This window comes from Pezoporus wallicus, unplaced genomic scaffold, assembly GCF_028554395.1.
Source record: "Pezoporus wallicus isolate ANWC-B61680 ecotype Strahan unplaced genomic scaffold, APGP_CSIRO_Pwel_v1 contig_4722, whole genome shotgun sequence".
Classification (NCBI taxonomy): Eukaryota; Metazoa; Chordata; class Aves; order Psittaciformes; family Psittacidae; genus Pezoporus; species Pezoporus wallicus.
Window position 1 is genome coordinate 6,483,323 of NW_026641840.1, and position 13,282 is coordinate 6,496,604.

Below are 13,282 nucleotides of genomic sequence, written 5' to 3' on the forward strand. Positions count from 1 at the left end.
AGCTGGAAACGCTGCAACCTCCGGCACGAACGGCAGCATTTTCAGCATATACATTCTGAATGACGAAACAGGAAATTGGGTAACATGATGATGCCAGACTTTCCGTGGCCATTTCGGGGGAAACGTCACCAAAATGCGGCCCGTCTGCCAGGATGGGTTCTCCCATGGGCAAGCGGTAGCATAAAGAGGGACAGAAAAAACGGTGGGTTTGTTGTAAAACGAGTAAACCCCTGGTTGCGATAAAAGGTGCTGAACCGGGCAGGGACGGGAGCCGGGGGTCCCCTGCCCGGGCCACGTCCTTCCGGGCGCCCGTACGGAGGCGGCTCCGTGGCCCTCTGCTCCCCGGGGGGCACCGGGCGGCCTCAGCCCCAGCCGCGGCCCCGCCACGGCGGCGCGCCCCGCATGCTCCCGCCTGCCCGCCTGCCCACCTCCACATGCACACACCCGCGGCGGGAGGAGGAGCCGCATCCTCCTCGCTGTCTCCGTTTCGCCAGTTTAATTCCCCCTCGTCCTCGCCCCTTTTTCTTTAATTTTTATCTATATTTCCTTTTATTTCACTTCATTCTTACCATTGAAATTATTTGCCGGGCTCTCCGGCCGGCTCCTCCCGAGAGGGTGGATTATTCCTCGGGGGATCCCCGCTGCTCCAGAGGAAGGTAAGAAGCAGCTGATGCAATCGTAGGGGGGAAACGGTGCCGCGGCTCCCCGCGCAGCCTTTGTCTGCGCGCCGCGGCCGCGCAGCGCCGACCGAGCTCGCCGCGGCCGCGCTTTGTCTCCGCCGTGTGCGCAGTTTCGTGTGTCCACCGGCCCCCTAAAACGTGCTTCCGAGCCCCCGGGCGCTGCCTATTTCAGACCTAAAAATGCGCGCAGCGGGACGGGGAAGGGACAGGACCGGACGGGACGGGGAGCGCAGCGGCAGCGCTGCGGCGGGGCGGGAGCGGGCGGTGGGACGGCGCCGGCCATGCGGCATCTCGCCGCGGCGGAGGATTTGGGGGCCCGCCGGGATGCTGCCGTAGCCAGGCGCTGCGGCTGGAAAACCCAACGGCAAAGCCCAAACCACGGCACCCGGCAGCTGCGGGCTTTCGGTGGCAGCGCCGAAATACCCTGATAGTAATAAACGCGGTGCAAGCGCCGGGCCTCGTGTGCCGCAGCCTCTGCAAGATGTGCGGCCGCGGGCGCAGCCCTGGCTCGCTGGGAAACGGTCCTGCCTCCCGCGGCAATCGAGCGCTGCCATAGGGACAGGGGAAGTTCTACGGTATTCAGAAAATGCAGGCTGGGCCCACGGCGCGCAGGCGTGTGTGTGTGTGTGTCCGTCTGTCTGTCCGTCTGTCTGTCTGTCTGTCTCGTGTGTCTGCGTGTGTGTGCGTTTGCCCGTAAACGCATAGTAGCAGCTGAACCGCCCGGTTTTGGTGAGCCGAAGGCGAGAACAAAAAGGCGCAGGTTCGGGTGCCTGGGGAGGCATTCGCTCACGTGTACGTGCGCCCAGCTTGCTCTCTGGCCGAGGGCTTGTCCCGCTGTTTTGCAGAGTTTGTAGTACAACCTGTAGCAAGGATGTACGTCCTTGTGAGAGGAGGACATGTGTAAACCCGTGCTTTGTTGACGTGACATTGGGAGGACCCAAATAAACCCCGTGTTTGGCAGCTGGTTTTGTGGAAGGCAAAGCTACTGTCTGTTTGAGCCTGCACACGCATGTCCTTCAGCTATTCATGGACTGCTTTGAGGCCTTTCTGCTAACCTCTGTTCCTAATGGTAGTAACCTGTGCTTTGTGGTGCTTCATTCACCATTAGGTTTGTTTGGGTTTTACATGTGCTTGAAAGGCAAAATAACGCAGAGCAGCTGTTCTTCTAAAAGTAAAGTATTAGAAAAAGATCCCTGTTGATAGAGAAAATACGTTCTGGAAAGGAAATGAAAAAAGACATTCTGAGTCTAAGTGTCTTAAATCAGAAGTAAAAACAGCTACAGGGGGAGAAAGAAAGCATCCTTCCATCTAACTTACTTCACTTGCCACCAAAGCACCAACTTTGTTTAAAAAGCCTGTAAAAGGAAATTCCATCTGTTGCTGAAGGACACAGAGTATCAATGGTCAGAGCCCCCTGAATTTGTGCTGAAATCCACTGGCAAAACCTGTTTGAAAAGTGGGAATTGCCATATTGCTGGTGAGCAGAGGCCTTCTGCCACGGCTCAGTGGAAATTCACTGACAAAAATGGGATCTGCTTCGCTGTTGTGCAGAATGACTCTTATTTGACTTTGACTTTTTGGAAGGCTTTTTTTCTCTTTGAGAGGCACCATAGGGAGAGCACTTCACTGAAGCACGCTGCAGCATGCTCTGCCTTGTCACTTCAGACTCTTTGTGCTGTGGTTGGACCAATGGGGCTCTCTGGCCCAGGTGAAGACAGGAGACATGTTGGCAGCGAGCACCATGCTCCACATACCCCTGTGCAGAGGATTATGCTCCAAGTTGTTCGAGGCTTTTTGCAGGATGCTGTAGAACACGGAGGATCCATTGTCCTTCGTATCCAAACCCTGCTTTTTACAAGGGTTTTAAAGGATGGAAGGGGAGTCAGGGTTCTCTCAGCTGCTCTGCTTGCAGGATGCTCATCCTGGGTCTCTGTTTTACATTTTCTTGGTGTTTTCTGGTTTTGGGGTTTGTTCTTTACCAGGGGAAGAGTGGTGACTGAGCAGAACTAGGACCGTCCTTCCTCTCTTGCTCTCCCCCATCTTCTTCTCAGCTTGCCTATTCCTGTAGAAACATGCTTAGCGCATAGTCTAACAATAACTACTGCTTTAAAAGTGTGTATTATGAAGGCAGAAGAGATTTTGTGGGAATATTTAAATATTCTAAGCCAGAATTCCGTTTCCTTTCAGATAGGTATTTATTGTTGTGACCAGTCCAAGAAGCTTAAGCAGCAGATCTTGGGAAAAATGGCAGCTTTTTCCATGTTATAAGTGTTTCAGGGCCCTTTTGCAATTAACTCTCATAATACTTGTGTAATCTTATCAAGTAAATATCACTCTGAGTCTCTTAAGGTCAAGAAAACTGAAGCAAAGAAATTACTTGTAAACTGGGGCAGAAGAAGTGAGATACATATGAACTTGTGCAAAGGGTTCTTCCTCCTGTAGTACAAACTTTGTTTTAAATAAGGGTTTCAGAGCTGCTATTTAGCCCATACACATCTGGACAGTCTGTTCCATTGCTGTAACCTATAAGCCCGACTCATGGCACTTCCACTTTCTCTGGAAGACAAGAGTTCGTTCATTTGTGGCTCTGTATTCCGGAATCTCTTCAGCAAAACCAAGACTGTTGAGAGGATTTCACAGAGAAACATAATTAGGAAAAAATGTGACTATATTCTTGTGCCAAATGCCTTCCCTAAATTGACTGGGATGGGCTCAAAACAAAAATGTACTTAAAACCATTTTCCTTTATGGCTCATCTTTATGTGTTTTGCCTAAAGTAATGAATCACTGGGTGAATCAGGCTGGGATTTTATGGTTTCTTATTTGCCTGCCTTTGATCAGCTGAGTAGCCTGTCGAGACTTAATTTGGGACTGTCTTCCCTTTCTTTGTCAGCATGGAAGGGCAGCGTGGATGGGGAGTAATGGGACAGAGCATTTTTCCTGTTGCAGCGCAAGGTCACGCAGTACCTAGAGAAAGGTTGAGAATTTGTGCTCATGGCTTATTTTTCACAGCATCCTTTTCTAAGCTTCCTTCTCAAGACTTGTGCCACTTGGTTGTTTCCCCCCTTCCTTATCCCTTAACTGTTTCCATCCCATGGGAGCTATGTGTGAGGAGCCTGGAAATGAACAGTAATGGCTTGCAGCCACCAAGCACACAGCTGCAGCAGCTGGAAGGAAGGCTCACATTGCCAGCGGGCAGCATGGGTGCATGCCAGCACCTCGGTGGTTCCCCATGACCCCCTGGAGCCCACCGGTGGCCGTGGGGCCAGGGTGAATCCGCTTCCTTCCACCACTTCCTTCCACCATCAGTCGGCTGCAGCCTGCTGCAGAGGGACAGCACCGGGGAGCTGGAGGCAATGACATTTCAAACACTGCAGATGTTTGCTCAGGGGATGTGAGTCAGTCTTTAATTTCCAAGCTTTTTGTTATCTCAGTGGCTCTTCTCTAATCTCTCCATTTTGTCCTTCCTGTAGATGGGGAGTAAATCGGGAGGTTTACATTCCAGATGTCAGGTGTCACTAAATGCTGAACAAAAAGGAGGTAGTTGCATCCCTGCCTCCAACGTGATACTGTTACATATAAAGCCTGTTACTGCTTTTTATCATTTAAGTGAATAGCCTGTACACAGAGTTTCAGGCTCAGCGTTTCATTATTTATATCCATACTCTCTTACTGGCCATATTGCTCTTCTTTGGAAGAACTTTCAAAAGTATAAGCAAAGAAAGGCGTATCACACCTCAGGCTTTGCAGGAATAAAATCAGCTTGTGTGAAACTCAAGCGCTGGATTCTGATGACTCGTAACAGACCAGGAGGAATTCTTGGCAAAACTCCCTTGGAGATAAAGTTGAGTCATATTTCAACTTTTAAGCAAATTATCTTGAATTCCATAGTTAAAATTGCGTAGCGTGTCTTGGATATTTGCCATCCCCGTGACTGTTCGACTGCAGGAAGAACATAGTGAATGAAATGCCTGGTTAGTGTGCAAGGGCACATGACAGAAAACGTACCCAGAGACAGGTGAGGTGGTGTCCAACCCAGTCACTTATCCAGGTGCCTCTCACATACTGGGTCAGCTTTTGGGCCGCCATGTGTCTTCGTATGGCACTTTTTTAACGATGTCATTTACAGGATATGGAAAAGGCTGGCCTGTGAATTAAGCCATCACCATTACCACCAGGAGTGATGATGTTACTATTAAAAACGCAACTTCTAGCAAAGTGTTTGCTGAGATTACACCTCTTCTGGGTACTGCCCAAAAGGGATTTGTGCTTGAGCCAGCAGAAAACATGAAGTTAGATTGTCTGTATTGCTGTGTTTTCTTGAATACAAACTTTTTGAGCCCCTTAAACTGCTGGCATAGAATTTTAACAGTCCAGAAAACTGGAGTTGCAGAGATTTATTGGTTTTGTTGATGTTTCAGTCAGCAACAGAGAAAATTACCCCAGTTCTTGGAATGTGTTTTAATGGCTTGTGAAGGTCTCAGTGTCCTTGAGAAAACTAAACTCTTTTTATCTTCTTGTGTCATCTCACAGTCTTCCTCCTGAAGTCAGTGACCAGTTGTGATCTTTCCCATATTCCGTAAGAAGCACACAATGAATAAATTATCCATAATGGGTTTTACAAGACATGTCATGGGATGTTTAAAGCCAAGCTCCTAGGCCAGAGCAGTGCTTTTTTTACTAAACAGAGGGGCTGGATCAGCTACCAAACACAGACCTCTGGGGTTCCTTTAGAAGGATCACTAGCACTTTCCTGGTTTTCTGTCAGGGTGATCCCTGCTTCAGGAAGGAATGTTTGCTCATCCAAGTAGAAGTGTTTGAAATAAGAGCAAGATTCTTATTCATTTACTGTTTATGTGTCTGGAGGGAAAGGTTTGATGGCAGGTCTCTGGAAGTTTTCATTTTAGGAGGTTTAAAGCTGGGCAGAGTAGCAGGCACAGTGACTGGGAGTGATTGGGATTGTTGCAGTCACTCCTCAGATGATTATTTACTTCTTTTCAATGTGAATTAGGAATAAAGCTCAGCCTGGGAACTTTTGCCAACATAGCACTTTTATTTTCGTTTATTTCATGACATTTCTTGAATGAAAAGGCCTTAAAAGTGCAAGTATTACCTTGCTGCTTCCAATATAGCTCAGCAGCAGCATATGATGAATCTTTATTAGTTGAAGCAATTTTTTTTCCTTCCCACAGTATTAGCAGTGCTTACACTTGATATGGTGACTTCCTTAGCTCAGCTATCCCAGGGTGGAAGCTCCCTTTTGGGAGCAAGGCCAGGACAGATTGCCCTCTGGCAGCACCATGCTCCTCTGTAAAGGCCGGATGATGAGCTTGAAGTGGATACTTCACTTGTAGGGGATAAAGCTGGTTGACATGAACCTTACCCTTTTGGACCATGAATTTTATGTAGATGCTGAGATTTGTCTCACCCAGGAACTTCAAATTTAAAACAGGTAATTTGGTATGAAATTTGTGTAACCACCTGTATTCCACTGACTATGGAGGGGGCTTGGTGTGATCAGCCATGACAAAGGGTTTGCTGTCTGTATATCTAAGGTAAAGTTACCTTTGCAAAAATAAAAGAGATTTGCATAGTGGGTTTTTTCCAGGTATCACACTTCTATCACCCTTTCCCTCTGAATCTGCAAGCACTTCACAAACTGAGTGCTATTGTCACTGTTTCATCTTAATTTTACAGATAGAGGTGCTAAGGACAAGTTTATTATCTTTTGCCAAAGATTTGCAATGAGTTTGTGCCATGACAGTAAAAGTTTCAGTCCCAAGCCCCACTGCTCTCTCTGTTCACCCTCCTCATGTTTTGACACTGAGATCAGCTTTGCTTATGCTTGGAAATACAATGCATTATTTCACTCAATTTTTTTTTTTGTTGTTCCAGGGTTTTGGTTGGTGTTTTTTTAGTAAATCACTTAACCTGAGGCAGATTGAAAGATGTGTTCGCTTCAGGAGGAACTTGTCTGCCTGAAACCCAGAATTTGATGGAATGATTGCTGATGCTTCAGCTGGCACTGCTAGCACCAACATTTCACTCTGTCTTACAGAATCATAGACTGGTTTGGATTGGAAGGGACCTTAAAGATCATGTAGTTCAAACCCCCTGCCAAGGGCAGGGTCGCCTTCCACTAGACCAGGTTGCTCAAACCCCTGTCCAACCTGGCCTTGAGCACTGCCAGGGATGGAGCAGCCACAGCTTCTCTGGGTAACATCTTCCAGTGTTCCACCATCCTCACAGTAATGAACTTCTTCCTAATATCTAATGTAAATCTACCCTCTTCAAGTATAAAGCCGCTCCCCTTGTCACTACTTGCCCATGTAAAAAGTCTCCATTCAGTCAGTTTTCTGTGGGATCAGAGTTTGGGTTAAAACAGAAGAAGGTTGTCACTTTTGCACAGCAAAGATTCCTTGTGAACAAAGCAGCGAGCCGTTTTCCTGCCAGTCCGGCCTTGCAGCATTACAGCTTCAGAGGGGCAGAATGGCAGAGCAGGATCTGCACGTCAGTGAGCTGTGAAGTTTGCTCTCCAGCACCCTGTTTACCTCACAAGAGGGCTCATTTCAGCACTTGCTTTTGAAACACTTAATGGGGAATTTATTAAGCACAGGCAATGTCAGGGCAGTTCTGAAAACGCTCCTGGGGGACCAGGGGGGAAGCTTCTCTGCTTGGATCTTAGACGACCCTTTCCTTGGGTGTTTAAATGCAGGGGGATACAGATCTCGGAGCAGAGATTGTTAAGGAATTGTTTATTTTAGGAACTCATGGTCACAAAAACCGTAAGGATTCAGCAGACTCAGTTCTTCCCACCTCAGCAGTCGCCATCTCCTGTGGCTTTATCCTTTTATAAGAAGATCGTGCTTCTCTTCCAAAATAGGTAGACTATTTTATCCCTGCAGCCTCTGGGAAGACTGTTCCAGAATGTCACTGCTAAGGCCACCCTCTGCTTGCCAGTCTGCTTTTATTTATCAGCGGCCTGGATCCTTTTTGTTTCTCTTGTGCTGACATTTTAATACCCGAGCAGTCGCTCCCCTGGTATCTGTAGTGGAAATCTCTTCCGTAGAGCAGCTGAAAAGGTCCCAGCTCACATCCCCCCCAACACCATCCTCTCACCAGGCCAGACCAGCCCCTGTCTGCCGCTGTAACCACATGCTTACTTGCTCCTTCAGTAGAAAAGAGCAGGTCCTGCCGTACTGTAAGCCTCGAGGCTAGCTTTTAAACCTGAAATTTGGCCACTTAGGGCTCTTGAGGAGATGTTAAGAGCGCATGTAAACTTTAAAACTGCATTTCTGAGACAGTGTTTGAGGGAAAAAACTGCTCATTTGCAAAGCCCTTTTCTGTGCAGTGGGGATGCGGTATAAACCAGAAGTATTGGGTCCCGTAAACTTCATTTGAAACAGGCAAGATAGCATAACTGAACAAGTGAGCTGCTTCCCTTTGCCTTGACATAAGACCTGCAAGAGCTGGGGATGCTCCTGCTTCTCTGGTTCCATGTGAGCAGTCTGATGCGTTTGAGGTAGCCCTGAGAATTAAAAGATATTCCCAGATTAATCTGGCATCTGAGCGCTCACCACGTACCCCAGGGTGAATAGCTGTTTGGCAGTATTGCAGGAATTCATTCTCAACATGGGAACCGGGAGAGTTGTGGTGCAGGAGCTTGGTTGTGAATAACAGCCTGTTGCCTCAGCACCACGCTGGAGTTGTAGCTCAGCTGAGGGTGGTTGGGCTCTGGAAAATACTGTTTTTCAGTTGATTTGCATTGCTGATGAGGAAGTATGTCACCATAGCAGGCTTGCCTGATCTCCCTTTGGTGGTGTTCCTGGTGATTTATGAAACACATCAATCAGAGGAGAGATCGCCTGATCTCCAGGTAATAACTGCTGGACACTAGATACACATTACTCTCTATTCCTGTGATACACGAGCTTAGGGATTTGCTTTGGTTTGGTCTGTTTCCACCCTTGTTCAGGATAAGCTTCACCATACGCAAAGCATCCTACGCACATCCTCTTTACCAAAACCCTTAACATATTCAAATACCTGGAATACAGATATTAGTAGAACAGAGTACTGGGACAACTCTCTCGTTCTGTTCCATCCACTTAGAACAGCATGGACACAATATATTTGATATTTTTAAGTAAGAATGGAGAATATACAGAAGACAAATACCAAATACCGAAATGGGACTTAGACAATCAAATCATTTTTATTCCTTAATTTGTAGGCGGTTGATCTTTTTTTCCTGAAACAAAGAGGACTCATTTGCTCATTAGTTTATAAATACAAGTACCCCCTTCAGCAGCAGGTTGTGGGACCATGTGAAATTGTAAGGTTAGTGAAGTTGATCTCATTGAGTATAAGGTTACTACTGTTCCGCAATGCGTTTAGGTTATAAGCTGAAGTCCATCTAATGATAAAAATTGGTTGGTGAGGATGGTCCCTCTTGTCCAGTTTTCACTGCCTTATTCTGGTAACACTGCCTGCTGTTGGTGGTATACATCTCGTGGGTTTTCTTCTTGTGTCTTATATAGGTTGTTGACGCTGTGGCTGCAGTTTACTCACCAGATACCAACCAAACACTAATATTTGGAGAAACACTTGGATCGGTACAGTTACTCACTCAGGATGCCTTTCAAAGCTGGATTAGAGCTGACTGAATTGCAGAACATGACTGTTCCCGAAGATGATAACATCAGCAACGATTCAAATGATTTCACAGAGGTGGAAAATGGCCAGATAAATAGGTGAGTATTTTTCCATGGACACTGCCTGTGCTAAGAAACACACTGTTTAAAAACAGCATTCTAATATATATGTCTTGAATTATTCATTACCAAGTCATGCTCTGTTTGAAGATGTAATTTGAATTTCATATGTGACATCTGTTGGGCATAGGCTGCAACAGCAGATAAAGCAAACAGAGTGGCAATTTATTCATCGTTTTGAATCTCTCAAATTAGTCTTAATAAAATGCACAAACATATAGTGTAGCAAAAAGCCAACATTTTGAAATGTCTGCTTGCACACAGCAAAGGACTGATAATAATTAGTATAATTAGACCCATGGCACAATCTGGGGCAAATCTCTTTTGTTGACCTTTGATCTCCGATATGACAGTTTTGACCTGCCTGGCCACCTCCATGCATCCAAGCTCCTGTAGATTTTACAAGCTCCTGGCTGGCAGCACATGTAGTCCTGGTCCATGTTTGCAGTTTGGCAAGTTAAACTGGGCAGTGGCTGCCGCTCCCTGGGGCAGGGATGGCAAGAAGATGGTAAAACAGAGACTTGCACCTAACTCATGTCAAGTTTAAAAAACGCACCTATTTGTCAGTATTGGTGAAAATCACTAGGTTTGTTTAAATTACTGGGATGTTGACTTTTCCTATAAGCTGTACAGTCATTTCCAACAAGCAGCCTGTTCCACCCATGGGTCATTCTTCAGGCCTTTCCACCAGCCACCAGCAGGTGCTGAAGTGTCCTGTTTACAGCAGAGACCTGCTGGCAGACCCTGATTGGGTTTTGCAAGCCGTAAAATGAGAAGATGTTTTTCGATCAAACTTCCTATTCAGTTATTGCAAACCAAGGTGGAGCCTGTGCCTGCATGGGGACCCAGCCATGCCCAGCACTGGTGCTGCTGAGAAGCCTCTGCTGGCACATCCCCCTGCTCCTTTACTGCTGGGCTGCCACTGCCTGGCTTTATGGTCTTTAAAAATCTCTTCTTTGGCCTTTTGTTCCTTTTGGCAGCACCTCTTCTGGATAAACTCACTTTATGATGTAAGAACAAAGTTAAGAGCTGTTTTTTCCCAAGTGAGGGTAGAGTCATAGGACTCTTGTGGCCATACAGGTGGATAGGGAGCAGCAATAAGCACCTGCTTATTCCTTATGTCCATACCATGCATGCAGCAAAACCAGTTGGCCATACCCTGGGACTGAGTGGGGGGCCCTGGCTGGTGACATGGGTGACCCCCCCAGCAAGAGGGTGCCAGCCTGTGTTCCCCATTGCCTGCTATGGGGAAGTGCTGAGGCGGCCGCCAGCCGTGTGGTGTGGCAGTGGGACCACAGCGCAGCTGCACTAGTGCAGATTAGAGCTGGTCAGGAATTTTCTGATGCAACTGCTTTGATGGAAAGTGCCAAAGTGAAACGCAAACCACTTCTATTAAAGAAAAAAATACCCTTCAACTTTGCCAAAACAAAACAGTTCCAGTACGAACCTGCTCGCTTCCCTGCTGGCTCACTTCACAAAGCGAGATGCTCAGGGGCTGACAGTGGTGAATTCTCTCCCTGGAGCCTGCCGAGGATTTATATCCTCGAGAGAAGGAGTGGCTGCAGCGGGCTGGCTGCACCTCGCCTCCCCAGCTTGTTGGCTGGTGCCACCAGTAACTGTTATGGGGAAAAACCCTGCTAACACTTCATCTCTCAGTGAATGTTTATGGAGGGTGGGGAGGGAGCGTGCCGTGTGTGCCTGATCCTCTGTGGTCACAATGAACTTTGTGGAGTTAGGGCGTAGTAAGCGTGGTAAGGTCTGGGTTGGGTCCACACTGCCTACAAAGGGAAGAAGAAAAGTGGGTGAGGAAAGGGTGTCAGAAACTCATAGGGAGAATTTCTGACTACTGCTGTGGCTATTAGGGCAGATGAATATATTCCAGAGTTTTCCATTCCTTTCTGGGTAACTTTTTTCCTCTGCAGAGCATCATTTGGTTGTAGGATGTAGTCCATTAAGGTTGCCTGTTATCCCTCTGCCAGGGTGCTCACTGGGCAGCTACTTACTCCTGCATCCCGCGCATGAGTATTTTGCCCTATATACATTCTGGTGTCTCCATATTCCCCTCCATGTCTAAAACAAGAGTTTCAAGGCAGCTCACACTGACCACAGCTTTCAGCACAGCATCACATTGGCACTGAAGCAGCCCCATCAGCATTCCCTGGGTCTGAGCCACCCATGGCAACCGCCCTGTGCAAGCACCTTCTCACCAGTATGGATGATGAGCAGGCAGACAGACCCTGCTCTGTACTCCATGCCAAATGCATCCTGAAAGGGTGTGGTTATTCCCTTTCCATAACTACTTTGGCAAACACCTTATCTCCATGGAATAAGAGGTTAATGGATGTATGGAAGAACACATTTTGGCATATGGTGCAAGGTCTTGTGAAACTTCGAAGTCCATCACGATCCATGGGAATTTTTCCGTTGATTTCACTTGAGCTTTAGATTAGATCTGTAATTTTCAACCAACTTTTTGTGGTTGTTGTTTCGACCTGTTTGATTTTACACTCCCTATGCCATTTTAAACATCCTTTTTTTTCTCACAGTGCATCATTTTTCAAGCTCAATATAGAGCAGATCTTTTGGAGAGGAAATATCAGGTAGAGGCTGATTTCAGGTCTGGTTGTAAATTCCAAATATTTCTTGATTTTGGAAAAGAAGTCTCTATATTTGTTTGGATTTACATCCTTTTCTGGGCCTAAATATGCAGTTATATATGCAGTTGTATGTAGGAAGGGGATGTAGATTGGAAGGGGCTATACTGGGGGGGGGGATGTTGGTTCTTTGTATGAAGATACTAATTTCTTCTGAGGATGTCAATAAAGAGACTTGCAACAAATCCGGGCACGGATTTGGTGACTTTTAACCATGTATCCTGGCTATAAAACTTTGCCATCTTTGCACATAACTGTAAACCAGCATTTAGATGACCTGCTCCTTATCCGTAACTATGCTGATGCCTTTCAGGAAGCTGATGGCTGAATGCCTGTCTTGGTTTATAGCTGCTAGTAAGTTTTCAGCCCTCCTTGTTCAGTTAACAAAGTTGTTAGACCAGATATGGTCCAGATTTCATGGTGTAAATTAGGCCAAGGCTTCTGCATTTCTTGTTCCTGCCTGCCCCGGAAATCTTTGCTGTTGCTCAGGTTAGCGCTCAGTTAAGAAGCTGCCTAAGGGTGAAGTCCTGTCATCTTGGCAAAACTAGCTTTCCCTGACAAATGTTGAATGCATTGTCAAATATCACTTTAATTTATTATCTTTAAACATATCTGAGATGGCTGAATGGCTTTTGGCTAACTCTGCTTTGCCAAAATGGTTAGCTTGGGGATATCCCTTTAATGAAACATTTCTCATTTAAGTCCTCTAATACATTAATCTTGGAAACCGTAGTTAAGCGTGCTCCTATTAAAACCGCTTTATCAGTAAGACTAAGTTTCTGGTTTGCACTAAATCAAGCCAGGAGAAGAATTAGATGAAGAAATTCTTTCCAAGCCAACCATGGGGCTTCCTGCATCGCAAGGATGAGCTAGGGTGTTCTATTAATGTCTCCGAAAAGTTTTGTGTAAGTTGTTCATACTCAACTGTGATGTGGGAAAGCAGAAACATATAAGAACAGGTTATATCTTACAATGCTGATGAGTAAAGCGTGTGAAATGAAGACAACAAACAGCACAAATGGATTTCATGCTTGTCGGGGAGCCACAAGGCTTTGATGGCGCAGACAATCCTACTGTGCATTTCCACAGCACCTGTCACAGTGGCCTCTGGTCCTCGGGAAGGCCAGGAGAGGCTGGAGTAAACAGTCATTTCACTTCATTTGTGTCATATTTA

At 46.5% G+C, this 13,282-nt stretch overlaps 1 protein-coding gene across 2 annotated transcripts in view; it reads left to right on the forward strand.

Annotated features, from left to right (window-relative positions):
• Window positions 1–334: 334 nt before the first annotated feature.
• SLC38A1 (solute carrier family 38 member 1) overlaps window positions 335–13,282 on the forward strand; it is a 40,956-nt gene continuing 28,008 nt past the window's right edge. Inside the window, exons 1-2 of one of the 2 annotated variants that reach the window (XR_008974397.1) lie at window positions 335–656; window positions 9,221–9,433. Coding sequence is in view for 1 of the 2 variants with exons in the window: in XM_057425497.1 (XP_057281480.1) it covers window positions 9,315–9,433 (119 nt within the window). In the remaining variant the exon portion in view is untranslated. The remainder of the gene's footprint in view (window positions 657–9,220; window positions 9,434–13,282) is intronic. The other variant, XM_057425497.1, reaches the window with a different exon arrangement.